At 44.8% G+C, this 16698-nt stretch overlaps 1 protein-coding gene across 1 annotated transcript in view; it reads right to left on the reverse strand.

Annotated features, from left to right (window-relative positions):
• LOC130487413 (zinc metalloproteinase-disintegrin-like MTP9) overlaps positions 1-16698 on the reverse strand; it is a 52929-nt gene that overhangs the window by 8316 nt on the left and 27915 nt on the right. Inside the window, exons 11-17 of the mRNA XM_056860904.1 lie at positions 13467-13644; positions 11315-11404; positions 9457-9652; positions 6177-6279; positions 5673-5829; positions 3519-3599; positions 2171-2249 (exon numbers count right to left, since the gene is read on the reverse strand). Of these exons, the coding sequence (XP_056716882.1) occupies positions 2171-2249; positions 3519-3599; positions 5673-5829; positions 6177-6279; positions 9457-9652; positions 11315-11404; positions 13467-13644 (884 nt within the window). The remainder of the gene's footprint in view (positions 1-2170; positions 2250-3518; positions 3600-5672; positions 5830-6176; positions 6280-9456; positions 9653-11314; positions 11405-13466; positions 13645-16698) is intronic.

Raw genomic sequence — 16698 nt, forward strand, 5'->3', positions numbered from 1 at the left:
AAACGCGCTGGTTGACCTTGGGCCAGTCACTCTCTCTAAATGACCTCACAGGTTTGTTGTTGTGAGGATAAAATGGAGGGGAGGAGAGGTAAGTTGTAAGCTGCTTTGTTGCCCACTGAAAAGTGGGGTATAAATATCTATAGACAGACATTGCAAAGCTGTGACTGGATTCTCCACTATGTAATTCAACCTCAAAAAGCAGCTGTGAGTGAAGGGGCAATAAGGATTGGGGCACAGTGCTGGAGAAGGTGGGTTTAACTCTTCCAGTCCCTTCCCAGAGCTTTTTCCCAAGCCGGTTAGCTACTTTTTGCCTAGCAGGACTAAAAGCAGTCAGGGGACAAAGCGACAGTCCAAATTCATAACACCCCTCCCTTGCTTTGTGAGCCTCGATTCCTTATTGGATGATCTGAAAACAGATCCACCATATCAGGTGTAGCTTGACCTGGGACACTCACATAATTTTTCAGTCTAACCTACCACACAGGGCTATTGGGAGGATTGGGGAGGGGGGGCATGCACACAGTCTTGAACTTTTTGAACAAAGGGTGGAATGAAAAATGGAAACTCATACAGTATGAGACACCATTCTCTTTCAAAATGAACCATCCTTCATTTCGTCAAAGAGGGACTACGTCACATTATGTAACACAGTATGAATCACAGAGCGGGCATCTTTGAACGTAGACCTTTCCCACCTGCCTAGGAGAAGTGGGAGTTTATCTTCTCAACAGCCATTTGTGAACTGGAGAGAACCCCACAGGATTGCATCCAACTGGATTGGGTACACTTGCTTTGATCCCAGATTCCTGTGATGCTTTCCCTACACAACCCAGCTATTTTTTTGTAATCTTTAACTAGGATTTTTTTTTTTAAGATTCTCACATTTTAGCCTTCAGAAGCAACATCTAAGAAGAAATAAGTTATACTGGTCTTGGGTATGGAAGCCAAACTTTAAGGATAGGACTTCAGTACAAGGCCAGTCAAAGGGTTTTTGACACCATAGGTGAACTATGACTCCCTCCCCCCCACACACACATTCAATAAAGAGAAAAACGACATCTAGAAAAAACTTTTATTTAATTTAGTTGGCATTGAAAATTAACCATACAAAATTAAAACTGATGTTTAATTATTTTTGTTGACTTTTCATTAATCCTAACACAATCATACTGAATGAACTAAATGAACACAATCACACTGAATGAACAGCATGGTTCAGTGGTTAACAGCAGAGGTTTGGAGCGGTGGACTCTGATCTGGAGAACCGGTTCGATTCCCCACTCCTCCACATGAGCGGCGGAGGCTAATCTGGTGAACCGGGTTGGTTTCCCCACTCTTAGACACGAAGCCAGCTGGGTGAACTTGGGCTAGTCACAGTTCTATTAAGAGCTCCCTCAGCCCCACCTATCTCACAGGGTGTCTGTTGTGGGGAGGGGAAGGGAAGGTGAATGTAAGCCGGTTTGATTCTGCCTTAAGTGGTACAGAAAATCGGCATATGAAAAACTAACTCTTCTTCTTCTAAACCGCCCAGTAACTGGCACCTAAAATTTTCAACTTTATTTATTTATTTATTTGTAGCCCGCCCTCCCCGGCCAAAGCCAGGCTCAGTTTTGAGTTGTACAGTGCTTCTAGTCAGCACTACAAGAGTTAGCCTGCTAGAGCAAGGAAATACACTTCCATCTAATGAGGCGGTGGAAAGTGCCATCAAGTCGCAGCCAACTTATGGGGACCCTGAAAGGTTTTCAAGGCAAGAGATGTTCAGAGGTGGTTTGCTGTTGCCTGCCTCTGCATAGCAACACTGGAATTCCTTGGCCTATCCAGGGCCGAGATCTGAGATCTGACGAGATCAGGCTAGCCTTGGCCATCCAGGTCAGGGCCCGTTAAAGCCTAGCGTCCTAGGTTAGTTTGCATGCATCATCAGGCTGGCTCTGATACAGTAAGAAACAAAGGACTGCCGCTAAAAATAGCAACCTAGCGAGAAGTTCTGTTCTCACAGTGTAGCACAATTTGGCCCCCATCCAGCCATTTCCACACTGACTTGTTTTCCCTGCCCTTGACTCTTAACAGTCATCAATTATACAGATCAGGGAAACACACTATGTAATGATGTCAGGACATATGGTAAGTAGTCCCGTCTTGTATGGAGGGGAGAGCTTCCGTTTCAACTCACTTCTGTTCCATGTGGAGTCTTCACAGTTTGGTGGTGCCCATCCTTCCTCACACTGGCATTGCAATTCATGGTCACAGACCTAAGAAAGCACAAATCTCACATTAGTCTTCACAATGGACACATGAAAGGGAAGCCAACAATAGATTCTCACGTCTTTTCTGAGTTGTTAAGGCCCTGCTTGAGCAAAGTGAAACTAAATCCGGATATATCCTTCCATTGGGGCAGCACCTTGGGTCACCTCTCATGGACCTCTCATGGAAATACAAAAATGGCTATGGGTCACCCCTGTAGATGAACTCTTTGTTAGTCTCAAATATTTATTCATTTATAGCTCACATTCCTCACTGAGACTTAAGGCAGATTACAAAATTTAAAACAATGCAGTAGGGCCAGTATTAGACATTTATTAAACAGTGTGATAGGATTAGATTACAGAGTTAGAAAACAATGATATTGATGTCATGCCTTTCAAACACTGGCTTTCAAAGTGGATAGCAAATTTCTTGAAAATGCATTGGCAAAATAAACAATGCAGTATTAACATATGTAGCACCAACAGCTAAACACTAAATGCACCCACAGCTAAAAACTAATTGCAACTCATATTTCCTGGCCTCAAAATATGAGCTTCAATACAAAGATAAATGTTACAGTCCCTGACATCTTCACTGGCTCAGAAAACACATTGCAGACTACATTTCCCAGGGTGCCTAGGGTGTACCTTCGGCACTGCCAAAACAGCACCTGAAGTGCTAGGGGAGAGGGGAGGAGGGAAGGGAGAGAGGGACTCTCTTCCCACCCACCAGTGTGCAGCCAGCTGCAAGATAATTGAGGAAGAAGAAAAGGGGCAGGAGAAGGAAGGGAAAGTAGATTAAGGGGCGGCGGAGAGAAGAAACTTTGAGAAAGCCACACTAGTCACAAATTATGAGCGATCCATCTCTAATATTAGTACATAACAAGGCTTTTGATGTTGCCTTCGTTTTTCTAATCAAATTGTGTTATTCAGTTCCATGGTTGGTAAACTGACATGCCAAGTGCCTCTTCTCTTATTGCTCTTGATGGCTACAGTCCAAAATACTGAATGTCGTTTTTCCTTATGGTACTAAGCTTGATGGTATTTGGGAATGGGGCACTGAGAAGGGGGAAGATGCAAGTGACAATAGGAGCAGAAGAGCCAGAAGCTGAGTCAGTGAAGCTCTATGGTCCTCTGAGCAACAAGATCCTGGGAGAAAACTGAAAGGATAATAAATGCATGTATTCCATGCAATAATGATGAGGGAAAGGATCACAAACCAGAGGACATTATTATTCCCTTGGTCTTGATGAGTAATAAATATATAAATCTTACCCCATGTCCTGGGCACTGAGCAGAACAGTTGGAGGATCTGTAGGCTCTCTCAATGTCAAGGCATTGTCCCATGATGCAGACCTGAAAGTCAGAACAGGTAATCAAAATTAAAAAAACAAAAAAAACACCTCAGGGGGAAACTATGTCCCCTAGCGAACTTCTTTATAGTTCCTAACTTTCTCTGCCCTGTATTTCAGTCCTCCTAAATTCTGGCTTACCTAGGATAATTTCTAATTCTTGAACTAGGTCATGTACAGGTTGACACAGCTTCCACTTAGTTTATGTTCTCCCCCCACCCCAACCTCCACCCACACACATTACAATGTGCAATTTGTGCATTAAGCAAACACTAGGGTAAAGCAAGGTTAGTATGATTATACGTACGGTTGCATCAAGCTTCTTTTTGTGTGGCGTTCTATTGATACATGCATCAAACAAATGCACATTTTTCTTGATGGTAAAGCATCAAACAGTAAGACTTATAATATCCTAAGCTTAAGAGCCTGTCCTATATTCCAGCATCTGATAGTGACAGAGGAATTGTGTTTCTCTCAGTTCTTTTGAATCCCTTGCTCAGTCTGATGCTGTGCTAAAAGTATGCTTGGAAACATTTTACTTCTAATAAATACTTTCTAATTTTGAATGCTGACCGTAGTTCTCTGTACCACATAGACCTCTACCAGCTTTGAATATGCTGTTGTAAAACGGGGGGGGGCAGGAGGGAGGGAGGCTGGCAGTTGGCAAGCAGCTTTTTCTCCAGTGGCAACCCCAGGCAATATCTCCTCCTCATGGTGCCCAGAAGTGGGGTAAGTGGGATACTCTGAAGCAAGGCCTCAGGGTTTGAAAGGGATGCTGGGAGGGATCCTGACCCCCGCCCCAGTGGGCAAGTCCTACAATGGTCAGGTGGTGGCAGTGGTTACCCAAAAAGAAATAGAGGCAATCCCAGAGAGGTTGAGAATCCCTGGGAGAGGGCAGAAGTGGAGTCTGCGAGTCTGAGCAGACCTGTTCCACCACAAGCTGTATGAATTAATACATCATAATCATTTTTTGGGTAATATATTAGCAATGCACATATACACTTTCATAATACAGACAAGGCAAAAGACTTGAAAGAAATGAAAGCTATACTAACAGTGTGGTGCTCCAAAATATAGAAATAAAAACCAGAACAACAGAGCTCCAAAACTGGCCAGTGAAGAAAGTAGAGAGGAAGAAAACTGATTCATTTGAAATGTGTTGGAGGAGAGTTTTATGGATACCATGGACCACCAGAAAAACAAGTGAGTTCTCAATCATATCAAGCCAGAATTCTCCCTAGAAGCTGAAATGACTAAACTGAGCCTCTTGTACTTTGGTTACATCATGAGAAGTCAAGTCTCACTGAAAAAGAAAATACAATAATGGTAAAAATTGAAAGCAGTAGAAAAAGATGAAGATCCAAAATGAGATTGGTTGCCTCAATAAGGAAGACCCAGAAGGTTGGACCAAAACCAATGGGTTGAAATTAAATCAAAAGAGTTTTTAGGAAGAACTTCCTGACAGTTAAAGCTGTTCCGCAGTGGAACAGGCTTCCTCAGGAGGTGGGGGGCTCTCCTTATTTGGAGGTTTTTAAGCAGAGGCTAGATGGCCATCTGATAGCAATGCTGATTCTGTGAACTTAGGCAGATCATGAGAGGGAGACTATGAAGGGATGAGTCAGTGTTTGGCTCTCATGGCCTTTTCTTACACATCCAGGGTAATGCTGATCACCACTTTGGGGTCAGGAAGGATTTTTCCTCAAGGCCAGATTGGCCAGGGATCCTGGAGGTTTTTTGCCTTCCTCTTGGTATAGAACAGAGGTCACTGAGGGCGTGAGGGGAGGTAGTTGTGAATTTCCTGAATTGTGCAGGGGGTTGGACTAGATGAACTTGGAGGTCCCTTCGAAATCTATGTTTTTTATGAAGCCACAGCCCTCAATTTGCAAGACCAAAGCAAGGCTGTTAATGGTAGGCCACTTTTGAGGTCATTCATTCATAGGGTCACCATAAATCAGAAGCAAGTTGATGGTACATAACATACACACTCCCACACATTATAAAGATGGCATTCCGGTCAGACACGGTCTCACTAGCTGCACATCTGAACTAAGCCTTTCAGAGGGAGTCCTTTACTAACCATGCTTTCTCCACATTTTGTCCCAAAGGCAACCATTCCATGATCTTCTTCGTCTTTGTTTGGGAAACTGCCTTTACATGAATCAAATGCTACTAGGCTTCCAGTTGAAGGCATTCGGGAACCACCGGTGCAGAATAACTTGCCACACTTTATATCTCTGGATAAGAAATAAACAAGTCATCAGCAATTTAAAATAAGAGCAGACTAGCAAAAGAAGGTCAACACTTTCATTAGCTTGGAATCTGGGATGGTCATCCTCTTCCACCGAGTGCGCAGCTTCGGGAGGGACGCACATGGTGTGGTAAGGGAGGTAGGGGACACTCGCCTAGCCAGCCAGATCAGCCAAATCAACCCTGGCGATCAATGGGGTGACAGATGTTGCAACCAGATCACCCTCACATCCCATTAGCTTGGAATTACTTTTCACCAAATAAACCTTTATCAAGAACCCCGCAGTTGCTAGCAGTTAAAACAAAACAAACAAAAAGCTCTCCTATTGCTTACTTTTGTGTACATGGTATATATGTGCCGTTTGCTTTCCTGCAGTGTCCATAATACACCCCATTCTGGTTTATATTATAACAAGAATCTGAAGCTACTGTGGCCCCTAGGAGGAAAAATATTCAGTAATCAGGGAACATAATTTTAACTGTACAATCAGTATTTATGTTTTTATTGAAGTATGTTTGCCACTGTGATCTCCAATAGGCATCCAAAGCAGCTTGCATATAATCACCGAACATAGTAAATAAAACCCCAGAAACAGTTTCTGGCAAATATTCTTTCAGCGTCACCATTATCATCCGATGCTGACAGATTAGTCTATTTGTTATCCGATATGGCCCCTTATATTTCCCGGAAAATGGCACTGTTTGGCCTGGTGGCCAAGAAAATCAGGGCGAAGGAAATCACGAAAGGTGGTAAAGCTGGATAGAGCGGAATGGGCGTATTTTAATTTCTTAATTTCCATATTCTTCTAATGATTCTGGTTTTGTATATTTTAACTTGTTATACTGTTTTAGATTGCAACGGCCTATGGCCTTATACAACAAACTTGATCTGGATCTGGATCTAGTAAATAAAACTGATACTAATTATCATCCAGGGTAACACTGTGACTGGTGGATCCAAACCTATATGTCCTGTTTGGAGATACAGGAATTTCCTTGACTATAGAGTTTCAGGAAAATGTATTTGTTTGTTTATTTGGGGAATTCATATGCTCCACAGCCCTGTTTAAAGCAGCTCACAAGTATGAACAATGACATGAACCATCATATATTGTCAATACAAAAGAAAAAAAAAACAAGAAGTCATTAAAAAACAGCTAGGGAAGTGGTCGGCAAACTCATTAGTCAACAGAGCCAACTATCAAAAGTACAATGATTGAGATTTCTTTTGAGAGCCAAATTTCTTAAAACTTAAAGTTTAAATTCCATGGCTGGGATTTGAACCCGGGTCGCCCAAATCCTAGCCCTACCCTCTAATCGCTACACCACACTGGCTCTTTCTAGCTGTTGTCTCTTTATGAATTAGGAAGGGTCTTCCATTTTGAATATGAAAGTGGTGAAGGCCAGACCCAGGTTCACCATGTCTGTGAGAAGAACCAGGCCAGAGAATCCTGCTTTGTTAAAGCTTAACAAAACTATTCTAGCTTCTAAGTAACACATTTCTAAATCTAAAAAAAACTGAACATTTCTAACATCATGATTAAAATAGAATATAAAACTCAGATGCAGTTACAGCTGTTTAAGCCCACTGATATAATGAAATAATTAGAAAGGAATAAATCTGCATAGGATTACACAGATAGTCGAGCAAAATATATATTTATACAGCATAAAAGGGGCATAATAAGAGGCACAATCCCACCAAAACTAACGATTTAAAAATCCCTAGGACGAAGGTTACCAGCATATGCTTAAGTCTGCCACTGAAATCACTTGGAGAATGTCCACAGAATCCTATGTTTACTTTGAAGTAAGCCTCAATGAGTTCAGTGGTGCTTACTCACAGGTAAATGTGCATAGTTTTGCAGACTTAAAGTACTTAATAGCAATGAAGTACTAGGGCTGCACAAAAGATAAAAATGGAGGTAGACACCCTGTCCACGCCCTGCCCCGAGGGACTTGCAGCCTCCCAACTCTCCCGCCCTCGTAGGGACTGGGGGGGGGGCTCAGCGGCCCTGAGGAGGAGGAGGAGGAGGAGGGGGAGAAGAAGAAGAAGAAGAAGAAGAAGAAGAAGAAGAAGAAGAAGAAGAAGAAGAAGAAGGAGAGAGGGGCGGGAGAGGTGGGGAGAGTCCCGCTTCTTTTCCCTCTTCCCTCCCTCCCTGCCTCCTTCTCGGGGCTGCCGCCGCTGCTTACCACCCGACGCGGCCCAGGCGGCCCTCAGCCCCGCCATTGGTGTCTGCATCTGCAGCAGCAGCTCCCCCGCCCCGGGGCCGGCCTGAGGGGAGAGGTGCTGCTTGGCCGCCCTTCGTATTTCCCGCCCGGGCAGAAGTGGGGCCCGGAGAAGATCCGGCTGAAGGGGTCGGGGGGGACCACCAGCGCCGCCTCCGCGCTCCATGCAGGGGCCCGGGGGGGTATCAGCCTGGATCAGAGGCCACCAGAGGAGTGGGGTGGGGGTCCCACCGCCTCCCTCGGCAGAGCCCCCTGCCCCCGCCCCCTCTCTCGGGTCGTGGAGGGGGGGCTGCCATGAGGGAGGCGGGACCAGGGCGCCCCCCCGGGGCGCAGACCTCGGAGGGAGGGAGGGGCGAAGAACTGGCCCAAGGGGCGAAGCTTTAAACAGATTGGTTTGTTGGGGGCGGAGGTGGGTGGGGGGAGAATGCAAACTGACAGTGTATATATTTTTTTTATTGTAAGGGAAGTACCACACCAAGGAAGGAGGGTGGGTCTTTCCCTCTCCCCTGTCAGGCCGCTTCACACCTCCCTTGGCCGCCCCCCGCCCCGTCCAGCCCCCGGAGATGGGAAAGGGCCGCCGCCGGCAGGAGGAGAGGCTCAGTTCATTCGCACGGCGGAGGCGACGACAGCCGCCGCCTCTCCTGTCACGTCCGCGCGTGCAGAGCCGCACTCAAGGGGCCAAAGAGCCGCATGCGGCTCGGGGGCCACGGTTTGCCGACCACTGAGCTAGGGGCACTAATACAGCATAAAACAACCATTGAGAACCCTAAAAATACGCATTAAAAAGACCTCAGATCAGTAAAAAAAGGTAAAGGTCCCCTGTGCAAGCACCAGGTCATTCCTGACCCATGGGGTGACGTCACATCCCAACGTTTCCAAGGCAGACTTTGTTTGCAGGGTGGCTTGCCAGTGCCTTCCCCAGCCATCTTCCCTTTACCCCCAGCAACCTGGGTACTCCTTTGACCAACCTCGGAAGGATGGAAGGCTGAGTCAACCTTGAGCTGGCTACCTGAAACCGACTTACGTCGGGATCGAACTCAGGTCGTGAGCAGAGCTTTTGACTGCAGTACTGCAGCTTAACACTCTGCGCCACGGGGCTCCTCCTCAGATCAGTAGCAGACCATAAATCAGCCAAAAAGATATAAAGCCTTGGGTAAAAAGAAATGTTTCGGCCTGGCACCTAAAAAACAGTATGGCAAGTGCCAGCCAAGCCCCAAGGGAGAGGGTAATCCAAAGAGAAGATGCTACCGCCTAGTCGCTATTCACTCACCGCTGAGGGTAGGGACCCAGAAATCAAGGCTGGGGAGGCAGATCTTCATGAGATTTCTAAGCTGCTTTCAAAAAATACAAAGCAGTAGAGTTCTGCAACTTTAGAAATCCCTCACCTTTTCCCCAGAGATCGGTGCATTGGTTCTGCAAGATAGGGCATTTCCCCATGTAGCAGTAACCTTTGTTGTTTTTACACGGGTGTCCATTCACACGGAAGCGATCCTCTGGACACTCATGAGAAAGGCCTGTGCACAATTCTGGCAGATCACAGTCATGCTGAACTGCCCGGCATACAGCTCCCGCTCTTCTGATCTGTTGGACAAAGAGAAAGGGCCTCCATACTCTCATTACTTGTTACATTTATCTCTAGAAGTATAACAGAAATTAACATTCAAGGCTTCTGCTGTTAAACCAAGTAGATTACTAGGTAAAGAAAGATGTGCATCCCAGTCCTCTGGCTTGGGAAATTCCTGGAGATTTGGGGGTGGGGGAGCGCCTGGGGAGGGTGGTCTTTGGACAGGGGAGGGAGCTCAGTGTGGAGGTAATGCCATAAAGTTAATCCTCTGAAATTGCCATTTTCTCCATAGGAATTGATCTCTATAGTCTGAAGATCAGTTGTAATTCAGGAGAACTCCAGGACCCACCTTGAGGTTAGTAAACATATCCAGCCATCAAACCCCTAGCACCACTCCTTTACCAGCTCCAGAAATAGCCTGGGCTAAGACTGGGATGCAAGGTTTACCATAGAGGTTTACCATAGAGACTGGGAAATTTCTAGAACATTACATGGAAGTGATATCACATCCTTTTTAAACTTCATCCTCCCCAGACACCATCTTCAAAATTTCCATATATTTGTTGAGGCTGTGCTGGCAACCCTAGACTCATCTCCTCATCTATGTATCATTTACAGGGGTTTGGGGGCTGAAATTCCTATTCCTGATGATGAAAACCAAAGCAAGGACCAAACAGCCTCTTTTTCTTCATGAACATAAGGCCCTTCTGTGCTGCAATGATGCCACAGGTGTATGCCAGGGCCTGGTCAATTTTGGACCACAGACAGAAAGGTCCTGTCCAAAATGTGCAAGTGTGGTTTCCCCAGTTCAGGGTTGGTGGAGTCCACTGCAATCTCTGTTATGGGTAGGTCTGCATGGTGTCAGTACAAGTACATCACAACTGTAAAAGGTAAAGGTCCCCTGTGCAAGCACCGGGTCATTCCTGACCCATGGGGTGACGTCACATCTTGACGTTTCCTAGGCAGACTTTGTTTTTACGGGGTGGTTTGCCAGTGCCTTCCCCAGTCATCTTCCCTTTACCCCCAGCAAGCTGAGTACTCATTTTACCGACCTTGGAAGGATGGAAGGCTGAGTCAGGCTTGAGCTGGCTACCTGAAACCAACTTCCGTCGGGATCAAACTCAGGTCGTGAGCAGAGCTTTTGACCGCAGTATTGCAGCTTAACACTCTGCACCACGGGGCTCCTACATCACAACTGTACATTACAACATAACAGTTTTCGTTGAATCACAAGAAAAGACTAATAAACACGTTCCACAATACTTATGGTTACAGTAGGTCTCAGAGATATGTAAAGGTTCTCAATCCTCATCTGTCTTAATTTTCTAAACAACAGGATGGAGATAGATTCTAGCCTGGGTTGGCTGCAAGTTTTAGCACAGGAGTGGAATTTCCGGGCTCATTATGAGTTGAGAAAAACTCCTTCTGAAAATCAGGGCCAGCTCATAATGGGCTCATTCCCAACCAGCCCTCTTGCCAGAACACCCTCCTTTCCCCAGTGATTGGAAGGAACTAGAGGGGGGGGGGGGGCTAGAAGGCCATAGGAGAAGGCTTGCAGGTATTATCCTTAAGGTGCGGGCATTCCTGAGTATGCTCAGGAGGATGTATGACCTCTATGATTTCCAGTGCTCTTCCTATGAGAAAGCCCAAACAAGCCAGGATGTAAAGCCAAGACTTACCTGGCAATTTTCACAACAGTCCCCAAATCCACACTTAGCTTCGGGCTTCAATTTACAAGTAGCAGCATCACAGCAGCTATTTGAACACTCCTTAAAAGCAAAAATAGTAACATTATCAGCACAGTACAGGTTTTTTTTTGCCTGGCCTGTTCCAGTTAGAGTTCCTTTTGGAGATTAGCTTATATGGATAAGTGTGTTGCTGTAGCTCACATCATCTTATATGGTTTACTAACCCTAATTATTTGCAAGTTTGTTTATTTATTTATTTTAGTCCACCTTTCTCATTGAGATTCAAATTGATTACGCCGTGCAAACTGATAACAGTACCCTGTACTAGAATGAGAGCACGCATGTACACAATTTTGTTGGATGATTTAGAACTCTTTATAAACAATTAGCACTGATACCATCTGTAATCAAGGATGTGCATACTCACCCATTCTTGAATTGTAATTTGGTTGCCAGTTAGAAGCACCATTTCTGAATGCATTACTTTTGAAAGGGTTTTTTAATCTGTCTGCACTGGAAAAAAAAATTTTTTTTTTTGCCAGTACAAAATTTGCTATTAGTTTCAGTCTTACTCACTTTAATGATACTGTTCATATGGCCAATTCGACCTTGAACAATGTCACAATGAGATCAAACTAAAGAAAAAGGGAAAAAGGAACTATCTAAATAGCCCATAAGGAAATTAGTATTTTTTAATCTTGATTGACTGGGAAAGAAATTTGGCAACTGCCAATGTAGTATTAAAATCCACCCCTGCTAAAAGAACTCTCAGATTATCCAGTTTAGAGACAGATTCCTGGATAAAAGGCTTTATCCATCTGTCTCTAGCCTTGTTGAGCAAGTCGCAGCTAAACAAGGAATGCCAAAGAGTGTCTATTTGGCCAGAACTACATTAACATACTCTCTCACAGTACGGTACCCTAATTAGTTTCAGTAAATTATTTTATCTATATCAAGCCATGAAATAATGGTGGGCCAGCCCTGGGGTGCTCCAGAGCTCCTAGGGGGAAAGCTGTGCAAACCTTGAGCTTGTCTGGTTAAGTTCTGCAGCTTCAGAGCCCACTAGCTAATGATTTACGCAAAGGCTGTATTTCTTTTTCTCATTTTCCCCTCCGTTTCTGTTATTACCTTGACCACTTTTACTTATGGTGAACCAAAAAAAAGTTGTTCAGTATGAAACGCCTTTTCCCGGTACAAAAACATTTTACACTGAAGCTTTCAGAAGAAACGTTTTTTTCCTCTCTCTCTCAAACCAGCACAGTGTAGTGGTTAAAAGCAGCAGACTCTAATCTGGTGAACCAGGTTGGTTTCCCCACTACTCCACATGAAGCCTGCTGGGTGACCTTGGGCTAGTCACAGTTCTCTCCGAACTCTCTCAGCCCCACCTACCTCACAAGGTGCCTCTTGTGGGGAGAGGAAGGGAATGTGATTGTAAGCCGCTCTGAGGCTCCTTGAGGTAGGGAGCAGCAAGGTATAAAACCAACTCTTTTTCTTCTTCAATGAGAAGAATGTAGAGTGGTATGGTAGAGTGTGATCTCATCAGATCTTGAAAGCTAAGCAGGGTTGGTCCTGGGAGACCACCAAGGAAGACTCTGCAGAGGAAGGAAATGGAACACCACTTCTCCTTCTCATCTGCCCTGAAAGCCCCTTGCTGTGGTCACCATAAGTTGCTTGCAACTTGATGGCACTTACATAAGCAATGAGAAGTCCCCCCCCCCCCAAAAAAAGTCTTATTGTGAAATGCATGTTGCCCTTGCTTTGGGGGTTTTGAGTGCTAAAGCATCCCATTGCGATGCACCACTTAAACCTGGAAGGAAAGTAAACGCGATGCACACAGTCGTGTATGTGATCCCCAGTTTGAGCCGGCCGGTGGATTGGCGGGCAATTGTCCGCCAATCCAAGTAACCTGGCAACCCTATGTGGAAAGGTGGGCGATCAAACCCAGTTCTCCAGATTAGAGTCCACCGCTCCTAACCACTACACCACATGGGGTTGCAAATTCAGCTCTACTTTAGCTCAAAAGCATACATATATGCTACACAACAGCCAAAGCTCAACAGTGACTTCCCACTTCAAGAGTCAGAAGTTTCTAGAAGAATTTCACCTCTTAATGTTCCTTTCCTAGTAAATGTTTATGACACACCTGTGGATAGCCGCAGTCACATTCCTCTCCTTCCTCCACAAAGTCATTTCCACAGACTGGTGGTGTGATGATATCTTTAAGTAATGGCATGTTCATTATACACCTTGGTGTCCGGTCCATCATGTATTTCTGATAATCCTGGAGGCTGCAGGAGCTGAATTCCCAGGGAATGTCATGGCTGCCAAGATGAACAAGTATATAAATGGTCTCGCCAACTACTCAAGGCAGCAAAACAGCATGGGAAGCAGAAATTCAAAAGAATATGATCGGTGAATCAACACCATTCATTCATCACCCTAACCGTATTTCAAAAACATTGCCGATAAATGTTTAGAATAGATTGAAGTCCTGCAAGGTTTATTTCTGAGACATGCCAATTTCCACTAATTCCTTCCTGTGTCTGTGTGATACAAACGTACCACCTTTCCATATGTCCCACATAAGCAGCTCCAAAACTCCTCATCTCTTGTGCTACCATTCTGAATTTTATTATGAAAGCTATATATTGCACGAGAGGCAAAATCCAAGATGCCAAATGACTGGTTTATCTAGGTATAGCCCAAATATTCAGGGGCCAGCCCAAATTAATAAGAATCCATAGTGCTGAGGCTTCTGATGCGATTTTGTTTGGAACTTTTGAAAACTCACTGACACTGCAATACTAAAAACACTTTCCTGGGATAAGGACTAATGAATAGACCTGAGTAACCTGCTTAGGTTTGCTCCCTTAACCAGATAGCCGGTGGCATTCGGCAGATCCCTTTGGCCTTTTATGTTTCCCTCGTAGTCACCTCTCCCCCGCACCCCGCAATTGCTTCAGGGATTTGTTTTGATTATGTGTGCATTTCCTGACCATTAGAGGTCGCCTCACTCTCCTCGCACATTTTGCTAAACAGCATCCAGAAAACACAGGCAAAACACATAGAAATGCATGGGGACAGCGAGGCAACCTCTGACAGTCAGAAAATGCACACAAAAAACAAAGCCCCAAAGCAATGGGGGGGTGACTTCCAAGGAAAGAGCCATGCATAAAAGGCCTTTGAATTGTTGCTCAGGCTTAACAGTGTGATCTGGAGAACTTGGGAACCTATGTTCATCCCCTAGAAAGCCATATACAACATGAGAAGCCAAATCCAAGATGGCAGTACACTGGTTTCTTTAATTTAACCTCTGAGCCAGCGTAGTGTAATGGTTAAGAGCGGTGGTTTGGAGCGGTGGAGTCTGATCTGGAGAACCGGGTTTGATTCCCCACTCCTCCACATGAGCGGCGGAGGCTAATCTGGTGAACTGGATTTATTTCCCCGCTCCTACACATGAAGCCAGCTGGGTGACCTTGAGCAAGTCACATTCTCTCCGCCCCACCTACCTCACAGGATGTCTGTGGGGAGGGGAAGGGAAGGTGATTGTAAGCCAGTTTGAGTCTCCCTTAAGTGGTAGAGAAAGTCGGCATATAAAAACCAACTCTTCTTTTCTTAGAGGTGGGGGGAAGGGCATGGTTTGCCTTGGCTGGTGTGAAGGGAGAGCCAATCACCTGGACACTGCCTTCCCTATACATGCAGCATCAGGGTGGCGTGGAGGAAGATGTTTTGTTCTCAAAGTGGAAGTGATACATCAGGAATCTTCCAGATTCATTTCTTATTTCCAAATTTTAGACAAAGCTCTGTATGCTTAATTTTCAGTAGCTTTCAGTTCTTTCATGTTTTCACTCCTCTGCATGACCAGACAAATTTGTGTTGTCTGAATTCTTCTAATTACAAGCTAAGCAAGTTCCTGATAGGATCACCTCGATGGCTGTTGTCAAAGTTACTCCCAAGTGGCTTTACACATGCATAATGGCCAGGTCACTGCAGCTTGCAGTTGCTTTGCTCAGTGCAAGAATTAAATTGTCCTGATCAGTGACTGAAGCACGTATCCATACTAGGAACCAAGGTCTGGAAATTATAGTGGGCTACTTTAATTGTAAATCACAGCTCATCCCCTCTTTCCCCCTTATTGGTCCATTTGCAAAGAGCAAAGGTACCTAGAGACACTACACAGTTAAGTCTCAATGCAAAAATGTTGAACAGATTTTTTTCTTTGAACTAAGCATTCTTTAATTGGAGACGGCAGACAAATGGAGGAATGGTAGCGGTGGTGAAGAAGTGCCGTGATAATGAAAGAAAGCAATGTAATCGTGCAAATGCATTTGGACTCATCTGAATAGCTTAAACTACAGTATCAGCTCCCTGATTGTGTCCAGCAAGCAAGACAATGAGTTCTCAAGCATGAATAATTGCTTTACTGCAGTGTTTTGTCTGTCCCCACACAGCGCACTAAAAACAGACAGAATGGAGGAAATATTCTCCTTTATTTTGGGCAATCAAAAGAGTTTTTTGACTATTTCCCACTGTGATGTGACTATTTCCCACTGTGATGTGACGCAACTATTTATATTATGGTTGCGTCACATCACAGTGGGAAATATTAACTACAAAAGCCCATCCAAACACAATCCTATGAAATTTGTAACAGAACTCAAAGCGACCCACATGAACCTTGGTTACCCAGTCACACAGTGAAGCTGAAGCCAAAACCACAAAGCACCTGCAAAATGCCACTCGCTAACAGAAGTGAGTTTCTCAAAAGGTCAGACCCACTTGCGCCAGAAACCATAGCTCCAGTTTCCTCAGAAAGGAGATGTTCTGTTAGCAAGCTCTTCCACGTGAAATACCAATGACTTTAAAAGCACACACCACAAGTTTGGTTTAATCATTCATGCCCTGGGTTTTGAGAATGTTATGTAACCACTGGAGCATTCTCAAGGAACAGGCTTTCCGGCTTCAACATTTTCCTAAAATAGGAAGCAATGGCCACTGCAAGCCTTTGCAGCAGAGCACACAAGATTATCAAGAGGTTACATATTCCACAAAGACTGTACAGCATGGGTATTTCCTCCGGGTCACCCCGCCGACTACTTCAGGACTTTGCTTTGATTATGCTTGCATACCTCCCTCTCCCCCAGCATTTCTGCTCATTTTCTGGACTTGTGTTTAGCCAGCATCCAGAAGACATGAGGGGAAACGTGCGGTGACAGTGAGGCGACCCCTGATGGTCGAAAAATGCAAGCATAATCAAAGCAAAACCCCAAAGTAGTCGGCGAGATGACAGCGAGGAAACAGCCATGCATAAATGGCCTAAGAGTCTTACATAAAAGGTCACAGAGGTTTCTGGTGCCTGAGGGTTTCTTTGGTGA

The sequence above is a fragment of the Euleptes europaea genome, chromosome 14, assembly GCF_029931775.1.
Source record: "Euleptes europaea isolate rEulEur1 chromosome 14, rEulEur1.hap1, whole genome shotgun sequence".
NCBI lineage: Eukaryota > Metazoa > Chordata > Lepidosauria > Squamata > Sphaerodactylidae > Euleptes > Euleptes europaea.